Source organism: Podarcis vaucheri (assembly GCF_965113315.1).
Source record: "Podarcis vaucheri genome assembly, chromosome: 7".
Lineage (NCBI taxonomy): Eukaryota > Metazoa > Chordata > Lepidosauria > Squamata > Lacertidae > Podarcis > Podarcis vaucheri.
Window position 1 is genome coordinate 36,402,964 of NC_138765.1, and position 13,103 is coordinate 36,416,066.

At 47.2% G+C, this 13,103-nt stretch overlaps 1 protein-coding gene across 2 annotated transcripts; it reads left to right on the plus strand.

Moving 5' to 3' along the window:
* The first annotated feature begins 710 nt into the window (after window positions 1–710).
* On the plus strand, window positions 711–12,754 carry TMEM54 (transmembrane protein 54). 2 transcript variants are annotated; one of them, XM_082229551.1, is made up of 6 exons: window positions 711–974; window positions 7,591–7,784; window positions 8,348–8,407; window positions 9,541–9,729; window positions 10,156–10,324; window positions 12,266–12,754. In XM_082229551.1, exons 1-6 carry the CDS (start codon window positions 962–964, stop codon window positions 12,289–12,291), a joined length of 651 nt encoding a protein of 216 aa, XP_082085677.1. In that variant the 5' UTR covers window positions 711–961; the 3' UTR covers window positions 12,292–12,754. The 2 variants fall into 2 exon arrangements, with proteins under 2 accessions (XP_082085677.1, XP_082085676.1); XM_082229550.1 differs by having other exon boundaries at window positions 713–974; window positions 10,156–10,290.
* Window positions 12,755–13,103: the final 349 nt, after the last annotated feature.

A 13,103-nucleotide genomic window follows, 5' to 3' on the forward strand; every position in this document is an offset into this window, starting at 1 on the left:
GGGCAATCAGAACATGCAGAAAACGAAATGCGCAAGGTGCTACAATAACTCAATTGCATGAATCCTCTCAAAGAAATTCTGACTCTAAAGCACTTCTGGAGGTTGGAAAGTGGGCACTATGGTCTGGCTTTCCAGAGCGTGTGAGGAATGGGACCAAGTGGCTTCTGTGAGAGCAGTGCTGGCTGCGTAGTCTACCATAAGAACTACAAATTGCTGAGTGTGTATTTTTGTCTGGCAAATGGTGGTGGCACTACAGCAAAGTGAATCCAAGAAGCCAACGGCCCTAAGAATAGACATGCAGAAAGATTGTTGTGCACCTGACTCGGCTGCCTGCGAATTTGTGACATCCGGAATTGCAAGTTTGGGCACCTTGAAATGCAGGGCTGATCAAAAGATATTCAAGTTACTGCTCTGGAATGACACTCCTGATTCTATTTTGGAATGCACATGAGCCACATTTTCTGTCTCAAATGTTTTGCAGCTGAGAGGAAGAGAAATAAATACCAAAACTCTTGCAGTGAAAAGCATGCAGAGGGGGCAGGGTGGGAAGTTTAGATCAGACAAGCCACTGGAGTCTGAGCATGTTAAGTCAAGCTGACATACCTGGGGAGCATGTCAGGAAGGCTGGAGCAAGGAACTCCAGAGTGGGTGGGGTTTGGGAGGTGAATCACATTTCCTGCGGGAAGGAGAAGGTGGAGTTTGGCCCTTTGTTCTAGAGCCTGGAGAGCTGGTCAAACAGGAAGAGCTGATTTCAAATTGCAGTTGTAGGGCTGGAGGAGGAGGAGGAGGGTTGATGCTGAGAGCCAGGCGGCACCAGAAGAAGCACGAAATAGGTGGATGGTCAAGAAGTGCCAAGGCAGCTGCAGCTGCAACAAGGCCAGCTCCCAGGTGCTCTGCAGAGACAACGAGAACAGAGGACTTTAACTCATGTATTTTGATGGCCTGATCCCAAACTGCAAAGATGTGTCGGCTGGGTGAGTTGGCTCCTCTCCAAAGTCAAAAGCAAGCGGGGCAGGGCAGACTTTTGGTACTTCCCTTCCTAGAAAGGTGTCAGTACCTTCAGGCTTCCTTGCAAGAGTGCCAAGTGTCCCACGATGCAACCAAACACAGCTTAAAAGGTTTGGCTCAGCATCTTCAATGGCAGCCAACCTGGTCACCCTCTGGCTAGTGGATTACAGCTCCTATTAGTGTCAGTCAGCAAGGCTGTGCTGGTCCTGGGACTGATGGGAGTTGCAGCCCAAAACATCTGGAGGGCACAAAGTTGGTGAAGGCTGTTCTGTGGCATCCAAAAGGATCCTGGGTTTCAGTAGTATATGAGGTCAAGGCACAGTGTTTGAGAAAGTGATTTGCCTAAGGCTGGCTAGTAGAATAAAAATGGAACTCCTATTTTCTTCTTAAGCTCTTGGTGGTTTTTGTTCTTTAAAAACAGCTTTACTTAGAACCATCAACACACATGGGACTTTACAATTTTTCATAATTCCCCCCCTGCCCAAAAGGCAGGCATCTGTGCCTAAGGTGCTTAAGTGAAATGTTGACAAGTGAAGAAAACAGGGAGGAAGACTGTGCGCCCTGGGAAATCACCTGTCTACAAAGATGATTTCCAGAACAGATTCTTGAGAAGTACCTGCCCACACCGGTTACCACATTGACATGCAAGTGCAAAAACGGGAGTCTAAACCACTAGCATGCTGAATGTCCTTTAAAATTTTACCTTCTCCTTCCTCCCCCCACCCAAAAACCCTACTTGCAGCCTGTAGACTTTGGGATGTTCTAGCAGGAAGATGACCTTGATTGCTGTTTGCTGTTTAACGAGTGGTTAATCTTTAAAGACACAGACTTGTTTTCCAAAGGAAATGCCACCTTGCTGGGACTTCCTTATGGAGCCTGAGTCAACATGCCTGAATGTTCTCCATAAACCCTTGATCCAATGGTGTGAAATTTTCCCTCTGAAAAGGTGTCTGTCTCCCCAGTTCCTCTCTCTGTCTCTCTGCCTTGATCTGTGGAAGGTGGCTCTGCATCTTTCTGTTCTGCAACACAGTTGTGGTAAAGAGGATCTTGCCCCACTAACAGCCACTGAGGTTCCTTCACTTCCTTTCTAGAAGGGAAGTGTTGATCCTCAGGCCTGGAACGCCTGACAAGTCTGGAGGTCTGAAAGTTGTGCCTTTTGTCAGGCTGTGGCTGGGGACTCCCAGCTGCCACCTGACAGCCCGACCCAGTGGTTTTTCAACCTTAGATTCCCAGATATTGTTCAATGCCAACTCATATCATCCCATTGGCTTTGGGGGCTGGGGCTGATGGGAGTCCAACAGTGTCTTGGCACCCAAGATTGAACAACATTGGCCTAGCTTACAGTTACGCCTCTGAGAGACCTTCCCTGTGCCCTAGTCCAAAGAGCAATAAAGTATGCACACAGTGCAAATACTGTGCAGGTGCAGATAAGCACCACAGGGGAATATTGAGAATGATTCCAAACTTGTTCCTGCATCTGAGTTAGGTTAACTTGCCTTCCTAACTATTGACTCTTGTAACTGTTAACCTATTGTGTTGCTCCTTCCCTCCCCATATCCAGCATTCTTCAGTAAATGAAATGTATATCATTCTGTATATTGGGCACTACACCAGCAATCTGGCAAGATTAATGTTAATGGGCAAAGATGCAGTGGGGCTGGAAATAGAAAAGGTGTAATTTTTCAGTACAATTTGTATATCTTTGCATGTGGTAGTACATTGTGTATCTTGATTTATAGTCTCATTTCTGTCCTGTCCATCTCCAAACATATAATGAAAGTACAAAGTCACCATAAGAAAGCAAATACAGTGGTGCCCCGCAAGACGAATGCCTCGCAAGACGAAAAACTCGCTAGACGAAAGAGTTTTCCGTTTTGGAGGTGCTTCGTAAAACGAATTTCCTATGGGCTTGCTTCGCAAGACGACAATGTCTTGCGAGTTCCTGCTGGTTTCCCCCCTCCCCCCTTTTTCTAAGCCGCTAAGCCACTTATCAGCTGATCCGATCAGCAGATAAGCTGCTAAAAGCTGCTAAAAGCCGCTAATAGCGCTAATCCGCTAATCCATCAATGGGCTTGCTTCGCAAGACGAAAAAACCGCTAGACGAAGAGAATCACCTAACGGATTCTTTTCGTCTTGCGAGGCACCACTGTAGTGTGATAAATCAGCAAAAAGTGGGTCCCCTAAAACCTGTTCTATGGCCTTACAGGAATTTTTTAAAAACTGTTTTGCCAGAAGCTTCCATCTGCCTGGCTGAGGCTTCTGGGAGTTAGCATGGTGTCACCATAGAGTCGGTCCAAGATGTAGCCATTCAATAGCTTCCTGCATCAGACCTTTGGTCCATGTAACCCAGGGCTAGGGAATCTGCAACCCTACATAAGTTGTTGGACTACAACTCCCATCATCCCTGGCATGCTGATAGGAGTTGGAGTCTAATATTATCTGCAGGACCCCAGGCTCTCCAACAGGAATAATAGATTTATAGAATTGGAAGGGATTTTGAGACTCATCTAGTTCAACCCCATGCAATGCAGGAATGTTTTGCCCAATATGGGGCTTGAACCCACAACCCTGAGATTAAGAGTTTAAGGCTTTACCGACTGAGCTATAAGAACATAACACAGGAATCTGTCTAGTACTGACTCAGGCTCTTGGTCCATCTTTCTCAGTACTGTCTGCATTGACTGGCAGCAGCTGTTGGGACTGTTGGTCAGAGCAAGCAAGATCCTCCTTCCCTGGAATACTTTAAAAGGAGATGGTTTACCCTCCAATTGTCCTTTTTTCATCTTGTTTTTCAGGAGATATTGTATGTGTCTGTGGTAACTCCATAGGCGCCTACCAAATCTGCAATGTTTTAGCTCTTTATTTAAGGTATTTATTTATATTCCATCACTTAGGGCTTTGACCTCCCAAGGTGATGTGCAACCAAAGGAGATACAATTAAAATACTTTGCAGAGGGGTTAGAAACATAAGAATCAGAATCACTGGCATTAAAATGTTGTCAAACAAAGGCAGAAGGGGAACAAAATGGCCCTCATAGCTTGTTTTGAATGTGAGTGTTGAAAGGGCTTTTCGTAGTTTCTGTAGGAAGGTGGGGCCACAAGCATGGGGCCACCACCAGGAAAGCCCTATAGCCCTTGCGTCTGCCACACTAGTAAAAGTATTTTTTACTCATTTTCCTACCACACTCAGCATGTGCCTTATCCCTACCCCCCAAAAAAACCCTCTCTGCCAGTGCCTTTCATCCCTTGATCTTTTATATGTGTTTCTTCCTCCGATAACAGCTTTCCCCTCTTACCTCTTTTCTTTCTATTTCCACTCTCTCTATTTCTATCTATTTCCTCCTCGCCACTATATTGCTGCCCAGCAACTGTGTTTCTCAGATGAGGCACTACTGAGAGTGCCATTTGCCCCAGAGTTGCATTTAGCCTGTACTAGAAACAGGCCTTTTAGTGTCTGAGTTCCAGCTCTCTGGAATAAACGACCAGCTGAAATCCGGCAGGCACCTGGAGTGTTGATGTTTAGGCACCTACTGAATATCTTGTTATTTAGGAAGGCTTTCCCCCAACCATTTATGGATTATCATTTTTATATTGGATAACATTTTTTTTTGCTGGTTTTGAAAGTTGTTGAATTGATTTTATTGTTTCCAAAGCTTGTGTTTTATTCTGCTTTTGTCCTGGACCCCACTTTGTTTGGCTTTAAGCTGTGAAGTGCTCTGAAAATTTGTATGAGAATACCATTTTCCATCTTAGGCTTTTCTCTCGCTTTCTAGTTTCCTTCAGCACCTCTGACCCTTTCCAAGGAAGGAGACCTTCCTTTCTTCTTCCCCTTTGAACTTCTCTGTCTCCCAGGGACTGCCTTTACACAGCAGGAGAGGCTGGCTTTGGTCCATCTCAAAGGCTCTGGCAGGGCAAGCGAGGAGGTCCTGAACAGGCTGGCGTGCTGCAGTCCACCTGAAAGTGGCCCAAGGCCCACAGTTTGAGGAATCCTGAGCCCCATGCATTGAACTTGTGGTGTGTGGCTTGCCTCGTCACCGTTAAGAAAAATCTGCTTGCCTGCACATCTAGTTCCCACCAAAGGCAGATCAGAATCTGGATTAGGGTGGCTCACTATTGCCCACCAGTCCATGGCACTGGGTTGCTGGGCTGTACCACTCTCGTACAAGAGCAGGAGCTCATCATGACACCTCCTGCAGTCACACACACACACCAAGGAGTGCAGGCCGCAGCTGTGCTGATCCATGGATTTAGCTATTTTATGCTCTATAGCAAGTCTGCAATGCTGTGTATGGTTTCCTGGGAGTAAATTCCCTTAAACTCAGGGGTGCTAGCTTCTGACTGGTAGACTCAACTTGTAAAACACCTTGAACTTTAGCAAAAGACCTTCAGCGGCCTAAATGGAGCATTTAGCATTTAACTGGAAATGCAAACAATTCATGCTGGGCATGAAGATGTAACCCCATCAAAGAAAAGGGAAGCAGTACCCAGCCTCTGCTTGGTTAGTTTCCTCATTCTCTTGACTTCCACTATGCTAAGCTCTCACAAACCTCTTTGTTTTCTTGTGAAGGTTGGTGATGTTTCCATGTTTAATATGTTGATTTGTTTTAAAAAAATTCATGGCCATTTTAAAACAATTTTGTAATTTTAAAACTTGATTGTAGGTTGCCTAGAGAACTACCCTGTTTTAGGTGACTAACAAATCAAATATTGACATTAGGGAAGTGCCATTCCTGTGCTCCTCTAGATGCCTGCTGAAAACTCCTGTTTCAGAGGACATATCCAGACCACATGATTTTGTCACATCTGTTCTTAAATTTTTAATTTTTTTTAGTATTGTTTTAGATGTTTTAAGCAGTTTGTGCTTAAAAGGGAAGAACATAAGAACAGCCTGCTGGATCAGGCCCATGGCCCATCTAGTCCACCATCCTGTTCTCACAGTGGCCGGCCAGATCCTCAATAGGAAGTCCACAAGCAGAACCTGAGAGCAACAGCAACAGCAACACTCCTCTCCTGTGGTTTCCAGCAGCTGATATTCAGAGGCATAACGCTGCTGACTGTAGAGGCAGAGCACAGCCATGGAGACCCCTCTCCTCCATGAATTAACTAATCTTCTTTTAAAGCCATCCAAGTTTGTGGCCATCCCTGCCTCCTGTGGGAGCAAGTTCCATGGTTTAATTATGAGCTGCATGAAGTACAGCTGTCTTTTATCTGTCCTGAATCTTCCAACATTCAGCTTCAATTAAATGTTTTTATTTATTTTTTAAAGTATTTTTTTATTACTGAAGTGTTTGCCACCCTGAGCTCCTTTGGAAGGACAGGGTTTAATAAAATAAGTTGATAATAAATCTTGAAAGCCTCATTATCTGCTTGCCAGAGCAAGGAGAAACTGTCAATTGCTCTGGCCCTCTGGCAGATGACAACATTGCAGAGAAAGGAGAGGAAGAAAGCAGTGGGCTTTAGCGACATCCAGTTTCACATATATTTCACCTTATTTGGAGGTCTAAGCTGGCAGTGACCGAGCAGGAACAAGCTCTTGGGATCACTTCAGGAAAACTTGGTGAAAATGTTGTAGCACATGGAAGCCTGGGGGTGGGGTGTGTGGAAGGGAAATTCCATTCTAGGGATTCTTAGGAAAGGATCAACATAAAACTGCCACGTTACATCAACTCACATGATGTTTTTATACAAATCTGTGGCACAGCCACACTTGGCGTCTTCCATGTATATAGTTCTGTGACCTTTCAAAAGGGATACTGTAGAATTGGGGAAGGGGCAGAAAAGGACAACAAAGGCAGCTATCAAGCAGCTGAAATAAATTTCCCTCCCTATGTGGGAAGATTATGATGTTTGGGACCTGAACTTTCTAAACTAAAGTTTAGAGCAGGAGTTGGCAAACTAAGGCCTGGGGGCCGGATGCATTCTCTAGGCGGGGAGGAAGCCCATTTCATGCCACCGCTGCCAGCCCTTCAGCGAATGAGGCAGGCGGCAAACCAAGAAGGGTTGTGTGTGTGTGTGTGTGTGTGTGGTGGAGGAGGAGGACTACTTGTCCCCCTCGCAGTCTGCATAGCAATTTGGTTTTTTAAAAGATAGATAGATAGATAGATAGATAGATAGATAGATAGATAGATAGATAGATAGATAGATGATAGATAGATAGATAGATGATAGATAGATAGATAGATAGATAGATAGATGATAGATAGATAGATAGATAGATAGATAGATAGATAGATAGATAGATAGATAGATAATCCAGCCCTCCACAAGCTCTGAGGGACAGTGGACCGGCCCCCTGCATAAAAAGTTTGCTGACCCCTGGTTTGGAGAAAGGGTAAGTACTGGCGTGGGGAGGGAGACATGATGCCTGGCATGGAAAGGGGGAGGTTTTTAAAATTTCTAACTAGCTTGTTTTTATTGTGCTCCCAATGGGAGGAAGGGCAGGGCAATAAGGATGAAATAAATAATAATTTTCCTCTGGCTTTGTTTTACTTTGCAACATTCCATGCTCTGGGTCTAGGTGAGACAGTGGCTTGTGAGCCAGTCTCAGTCCTGGAAGAAAGACCTCGCCTTCCTCTCTTTCAGGTCACCTTGACTCCAGCAGTGCCCAGAAGCTCTTGATGAAAACAGGACTCATCCTGATAGTCATTGGCCACCTAAACTTCATCACCAGCGCTCTGGTCCATGGGACGGTGCTGCGGCACATTGCCAACCCTCATGACACCATTTCCCTGCAGTACGCCATCTCCAACATTGTGACTGTGATCTCTGCCATCTTGGTACGCCTTTCCTTGCAGGGTCTTGGCTGGAGGAGGGAAGACTGACGTGCCTTCTCAGGGCCAGCTCTGCAAAGACAGAGAGGGTGCCCTTGAAGTTCTAGGAAATGAACTAAATGTGCTCCAGTTTGGGGTATGGTTGGCAGAGAGCAATTAAAAGTTGTAGTAGTAGTATCTTGCAGTGTAGTCCGCCAATGGTGTAGCTGAGTCAACCCCTTTTCTCGCTTCCATACAAATAAATGGTTGCTATTCACTCTTATGGTGGGGGAAATGATGTGCTTTTAAGGTAGGGAACCTGTGTTCTGTTTGAGGTTGGGGGCTTCTGGTCTACTGTGGGAATGGCTAGAGCCAAAATTGGGGGAGCACTCCTTTTTGCCCTCTTCTTTAGTCCCCCACATGCAAATGGATGGTGCAAAGTTCTCAAATGTGCTTTATTCGCACATATGGCCCCTTGAATGCACCATTTGGATTTTGGGGATTTGGCTTCCCACACGTACAGCCCAGCTTGTAACCTTGTAAAACTCTTTGCGGTGTGTTATTTCCTGTCATCTGTCACCCCTTTGCAGACAATCTCCTGCGGAATAGCAGCAATTGTGCTCTCCAGATATGTATCCCGGAAATCACTGGTAAGAAACCCCTCTCTTGGAGCAGAGGCATCTCCCTTAAGAGGCAGGTCATGTTTCTGAGTGGAGGAGCCCTTCAAGGTTCTTAGTTACACCCAGCTGTTTATCGAAGCCTTGACCTTCAGGCAGGAGACCCTCTTTTTCATGAGACCCACCCCCAGCTAAGTACTCTCCTATCTTAAGTTACTGTCAGCTCAGCTGCCTGCCCCACCCAGGATATGAGATGATGGCATGGAAAGTTTGATAGCTTCAGAAGTTGTAAAATATCCTCACTGGCTGCAGCTCAAGAATCGGGGGAGTAAAGAGCCCCACCCAAGAACGATTGGTTTCCACATTGCTACCTTGCAATCTATTTGACTTCTTCTTGGGCTGCTCCAGGAGCGGGGGGACGGGGGATGGGACCCGCTTTCTGGGAAGGTGGCTGTGCCAATTTCGGTGTGGGGATGCTTGGCTTGGGGAGGGGATGGGCATAGAAGCCAGGCTGCAGGTTTTGAGGTGTGCCACGTTTAATGCCTGGCATTTCAATTTGGCTTTGAGAGAGTGGTGATTAAGCTGTCCACAAATCTTTAGAAATACAGTGGTGCCCCGCAAGACGGAAAAGAGTTTTCCGTTTTGGAGGTGCTTCGCAAGACGAATTTCCTATGGGCTTGCTTCGCAAGACGACAATCTCTTGCGAGTTTCTGCTGGTTTTTTTCCCTTTCCCCCCTTTTTCTAAGCCGCTAAGCCGCTTATCAGCTGATCCGATCAGCAGATAAGCTGCTAAAAGCCGCTAATAGCGTTAATCCGCTAATCCTTCAATGGGCTTGCTTCGCAAGACAAAAAAACCGCTAGACGAAGAGAATCACAGAACGGATTCTTTTCGTCTTGCGAGGCACCACTGTATATAAATGAATGAAGGGATACCAGAGCCCAAACACAACAGTGGAAGAAACACTTTGCATGTTCCTGGGAATTTGTGGGTGTCCAAGAAACCTGAGCTCTATGTTCAGCTCCCAGATGATGCACCCCGACCTTAGAGCGTCCTTTCCCATGGCCACTTTGGGTGGGATTTGGACCCCTTGCTCCCTGCTGCAGCAAGGCATGTGTGCCTGGCCTGTTTGACTAGCAGACCCACCACTGTGTTCTCTCCATTGCAGAGATGGTCCGTTTTCTCCCTCAGCATCAGCAGTGCCCTCCTCTCGCTCTTCTGCTCAGTGGGGCTGGCCGTCGCCATCGTTTACACATTCATCAATAACGGGCGATCCCTCCTGGCTCGTTGCACCTTTGCCAACGTGGATATCATCCAGATTGCACACGAGTGCCCTTTTGACCCCACCCGGGTCTATGTAAGTCTGCCAAGTGGGCTCCTGCCATGAAGGAGCTCTTGGAAGAAGCAATAGGAGAGGAGCTAAGATGGAGGGGGCGGGATTATAAAAGGCTTCTAGTGTAACGTTAGGGTTCTAGCATGGTTTAGTTCTTAACCTCTGGGGACCCTTTAATGCTGTTCCTTTTTCCTGCTGAGGATCCTCTGCAGTTTGCAGCAGTCTCTAGAGTCCATGCACACTCATTCAGCTAATGCAAGACCTTAGCTGGGTCATCTCTTGCGTTTCCTTGTGGGATTGTGATATACTCTAGCCCTGGATTGCATGGGTTGATTGCAAATGCTGCATTAGGTGATCCAGAGGTCCTGCCTTCATGGTTCTATGAGGCATTGGCTTTTGACTCCAAAAATGTGAAGCCCCCCTCATGCCCTCTTTCCTCCCTCCCCACAGAGCTCTGCTTTGGTCCTTTGGAGCATCTCCTTCCTCCTGGATGCCATAGAGATCATCTTCAGCATCCGATGCTTCCTGATCACCCTCGCGCTCCTGAATCTGAGGCTGTGTCACAGGCGGACACGCAAGAAGAAGGTACAAATCTCCTTGCACCACCCTCCTGATTCAGGTTCTTGTCTCCTTTGATCATGTACTTTGCAGAAGGGTTTGCTGTGCGATTCCCCCACTCTACCACCACTCCCAAATTCTGATAGCTCCTTGCACCTCCAGATGTTGTTGGATTGTTGGCTAAGGTGGGCTGATGACAGTCCAGTAGCATCTGGAGGGCCAGAGGTGCCCCACCTGTGTAATAAAACTAATAAATTAGAGGCAGGATCTAAGATCTGAGACTGAGGGAGGCAGGTGAAGATCATATTGGGAACTGCTCTAGCCGGACTGTCCCCTTCCCCACCCAACTTTACATGTAATATCATTTGTTTTAACCCTTTTAACCTCACAGGGTGCCTTGGCAGAAAGGCAGTATAATAAATGCAATGAGTAAGCGAATAAATGCCACAATGCAGGGAACATCTGTGGCCCTCCAGGGTTTGCTGGGCCCCACCAATTCTAACCCTAACCCACTGGCCTCGTTGGCTGCTGGGAGCCTACCGGCCCCTCTGGTTATGTCAGTTGCCTGCTTCCATTCTTCACATTGGCCTTTGCCAGCTTGGAAGCCTTCCAGATGTTTCAGACTACAGCTCCCCATCAGCCCCAGTGATGGTGGCTCTGCTGCCTAAAGCTGAGATCCAGAACATCTAGAGGGCGCCAAGTTAACGGTGGCAGCTTCAGATGGTAGGCAAATGGTCTGCAGAGCCTTTACTCTGCAAACTGAAAGCAATTCCGCAGGGCAGCCGAGGCTCTTAATGCTGGCCTTCTCCTCTGATGCCGCTGGGACCCTGAAACTTCTGGATCCAATTACGCCTGTCAGAATCTTGTCAGATATTCAAATTCAAGCCCTCTGGGGCCTTTGAACCACCTCTGAATAATTTGGCCAGTGTCAAATAATTAGCAATTTGCAACTCATTGGGTAAATTTGCATCTTGTTAATTCTGGCCGTACCTAATTTGCAATATACCTGCCAATAACAGAACCTTTCTATCATTTGTGCATCAGTGTGTCTGTGTGCCAGCTCCATATACACCACCCGGACAGTGACACTGTGACCTGATTTGGCACATAAGAAGAGCCTGGCTGCTGGATCTGGCCAAAGAGGGCCCATCCTGCCTCTTCTGGGGAGCCCACAAAGCAGCGCCTGACTGCTGTGATTCCCAGCAACTGATATAGCACAACTGCATCTTATGCACATTTAAATTGCATTATTTCAAGCACACATGGTTGAAGGTCGGCTGGCTGAAGTCCCACAAGTGAAATGCAGGAATGGCAGTGTTTTTAAGCTTTCCGTCTTGCTGCCAGGGGGCGGGGGCAGCACAAGGCCCTCTTGGTGGGCCTTTTTGGGGACGCTCTTGCAGTGCTGTCCCAAGTTCCTGCAAGATCTTGCAGAAGTATCCCTATCATTCTGGAGCTGGTGTCCTGAGTGAGTCTTGCCCTGCAATCAAGGCAAAGGGCTTAAAAGCTCTTTTTGCATGGGGAAACTGTGGCAGAAAAGGAAGCACCTTCAACTGACCCCAGAAGAGCTGTTTGAATACGAGACAGTGGCAAATCACAGACATCTGTGGTGACCTAGCTGCCATATTTACTCTGATGAATGCCAATGGGATCTGTTCCAAACACTCATTAAAGTTTTGATCAAAGGAATATGGTCCAATCATCTAGATGTCTGTTATCTACAAACTGCCCCCCCCGACCCATGAACAACTGGTTAACTGTCAAGACAAGTGAGCTTCCTGATCTGATGAACTCCTCCTGCCCCCTTGCCCAGTTTGCCATGTGATGACTGTTCCCTCATGTGACAAGCTTGAGTATTTACCCCCTCGGTGAGCAATTGTTTTCTGTGAGATTTCCCTTGTGTGGTTAAAAAACAGCAACACGTTAATTCTGAGAAACAGAAATGACCTTGAAGTGGCTTTGCTGCATTTGGACTATTGTTAATTCCGGCCTTTTTGATTTATAGGTCTCCCTGCAGATAGTCATGCCTGAGACCAGAGAAAGCTGCGAGGGCCACAATCTCCTGAGGTTGGACCGCATGGAGACGGCGCGGCTCTAGAGGCCAGTTGTTGCCGCCGCCCAGATTGCGGCTGCTCTTGCCGTGTCATCTGGTGGCTTCCTCTGCTTCGTGGTCCAGCCTCGCTCCAGTCTGCATGGACGTGGCCCCTCGTGCTTCCTCTCCGCAGTGGGCGGTGCCCAAAGCTTAGCAACTGGGATCCAGAAGCGGGAGAACAGTGGCCTCCCTCGAGACCCAAACCTTTTACTGCTCTGATTAGCACTCTGGTGCTTTGTGCTGAGAAATCGACCCCAAGCGCTCCTCTCCTCCAGAAGGAAGGGAGCTGCCGGGCCCACGTGGCTCCTGTGAGCATCTGAAATGACTCTGCGGGCCATTGCACTGAGACAAAAAAAAAAACGCTTTTATTTTTGAAGCTATTAAAAACAAACAAAGCCTGTGGTTCCCTTCCCCCTCCCGCTTCCTGCATGTACTCCTGTGATGGATGGATGAAGGACGGATGCTTCCACTTCTGCAATGGGGTGGAGCTGGGTTCTTCTCCAGAGCGGAGGGGTGGCAATACTCTCAGCCATTTCTGAGGTAGAAAGGGGGACTGGAGCTCCATTGTGAGCAAACAGCCCTCTTTGAAGAAGGAGGGTGGTGGGTGGCATGGCATTGATCAACGAATGCTTCCTTGGACTAATTGGGGGAACAAATTTTGACTGGAGGGACTGCAATTCTTGGAAGCTATTTTGCATTAATTTAGAAGGCAGTGGAAACGGATCTATGGAAGACGGCCTTTTCCTTCTAA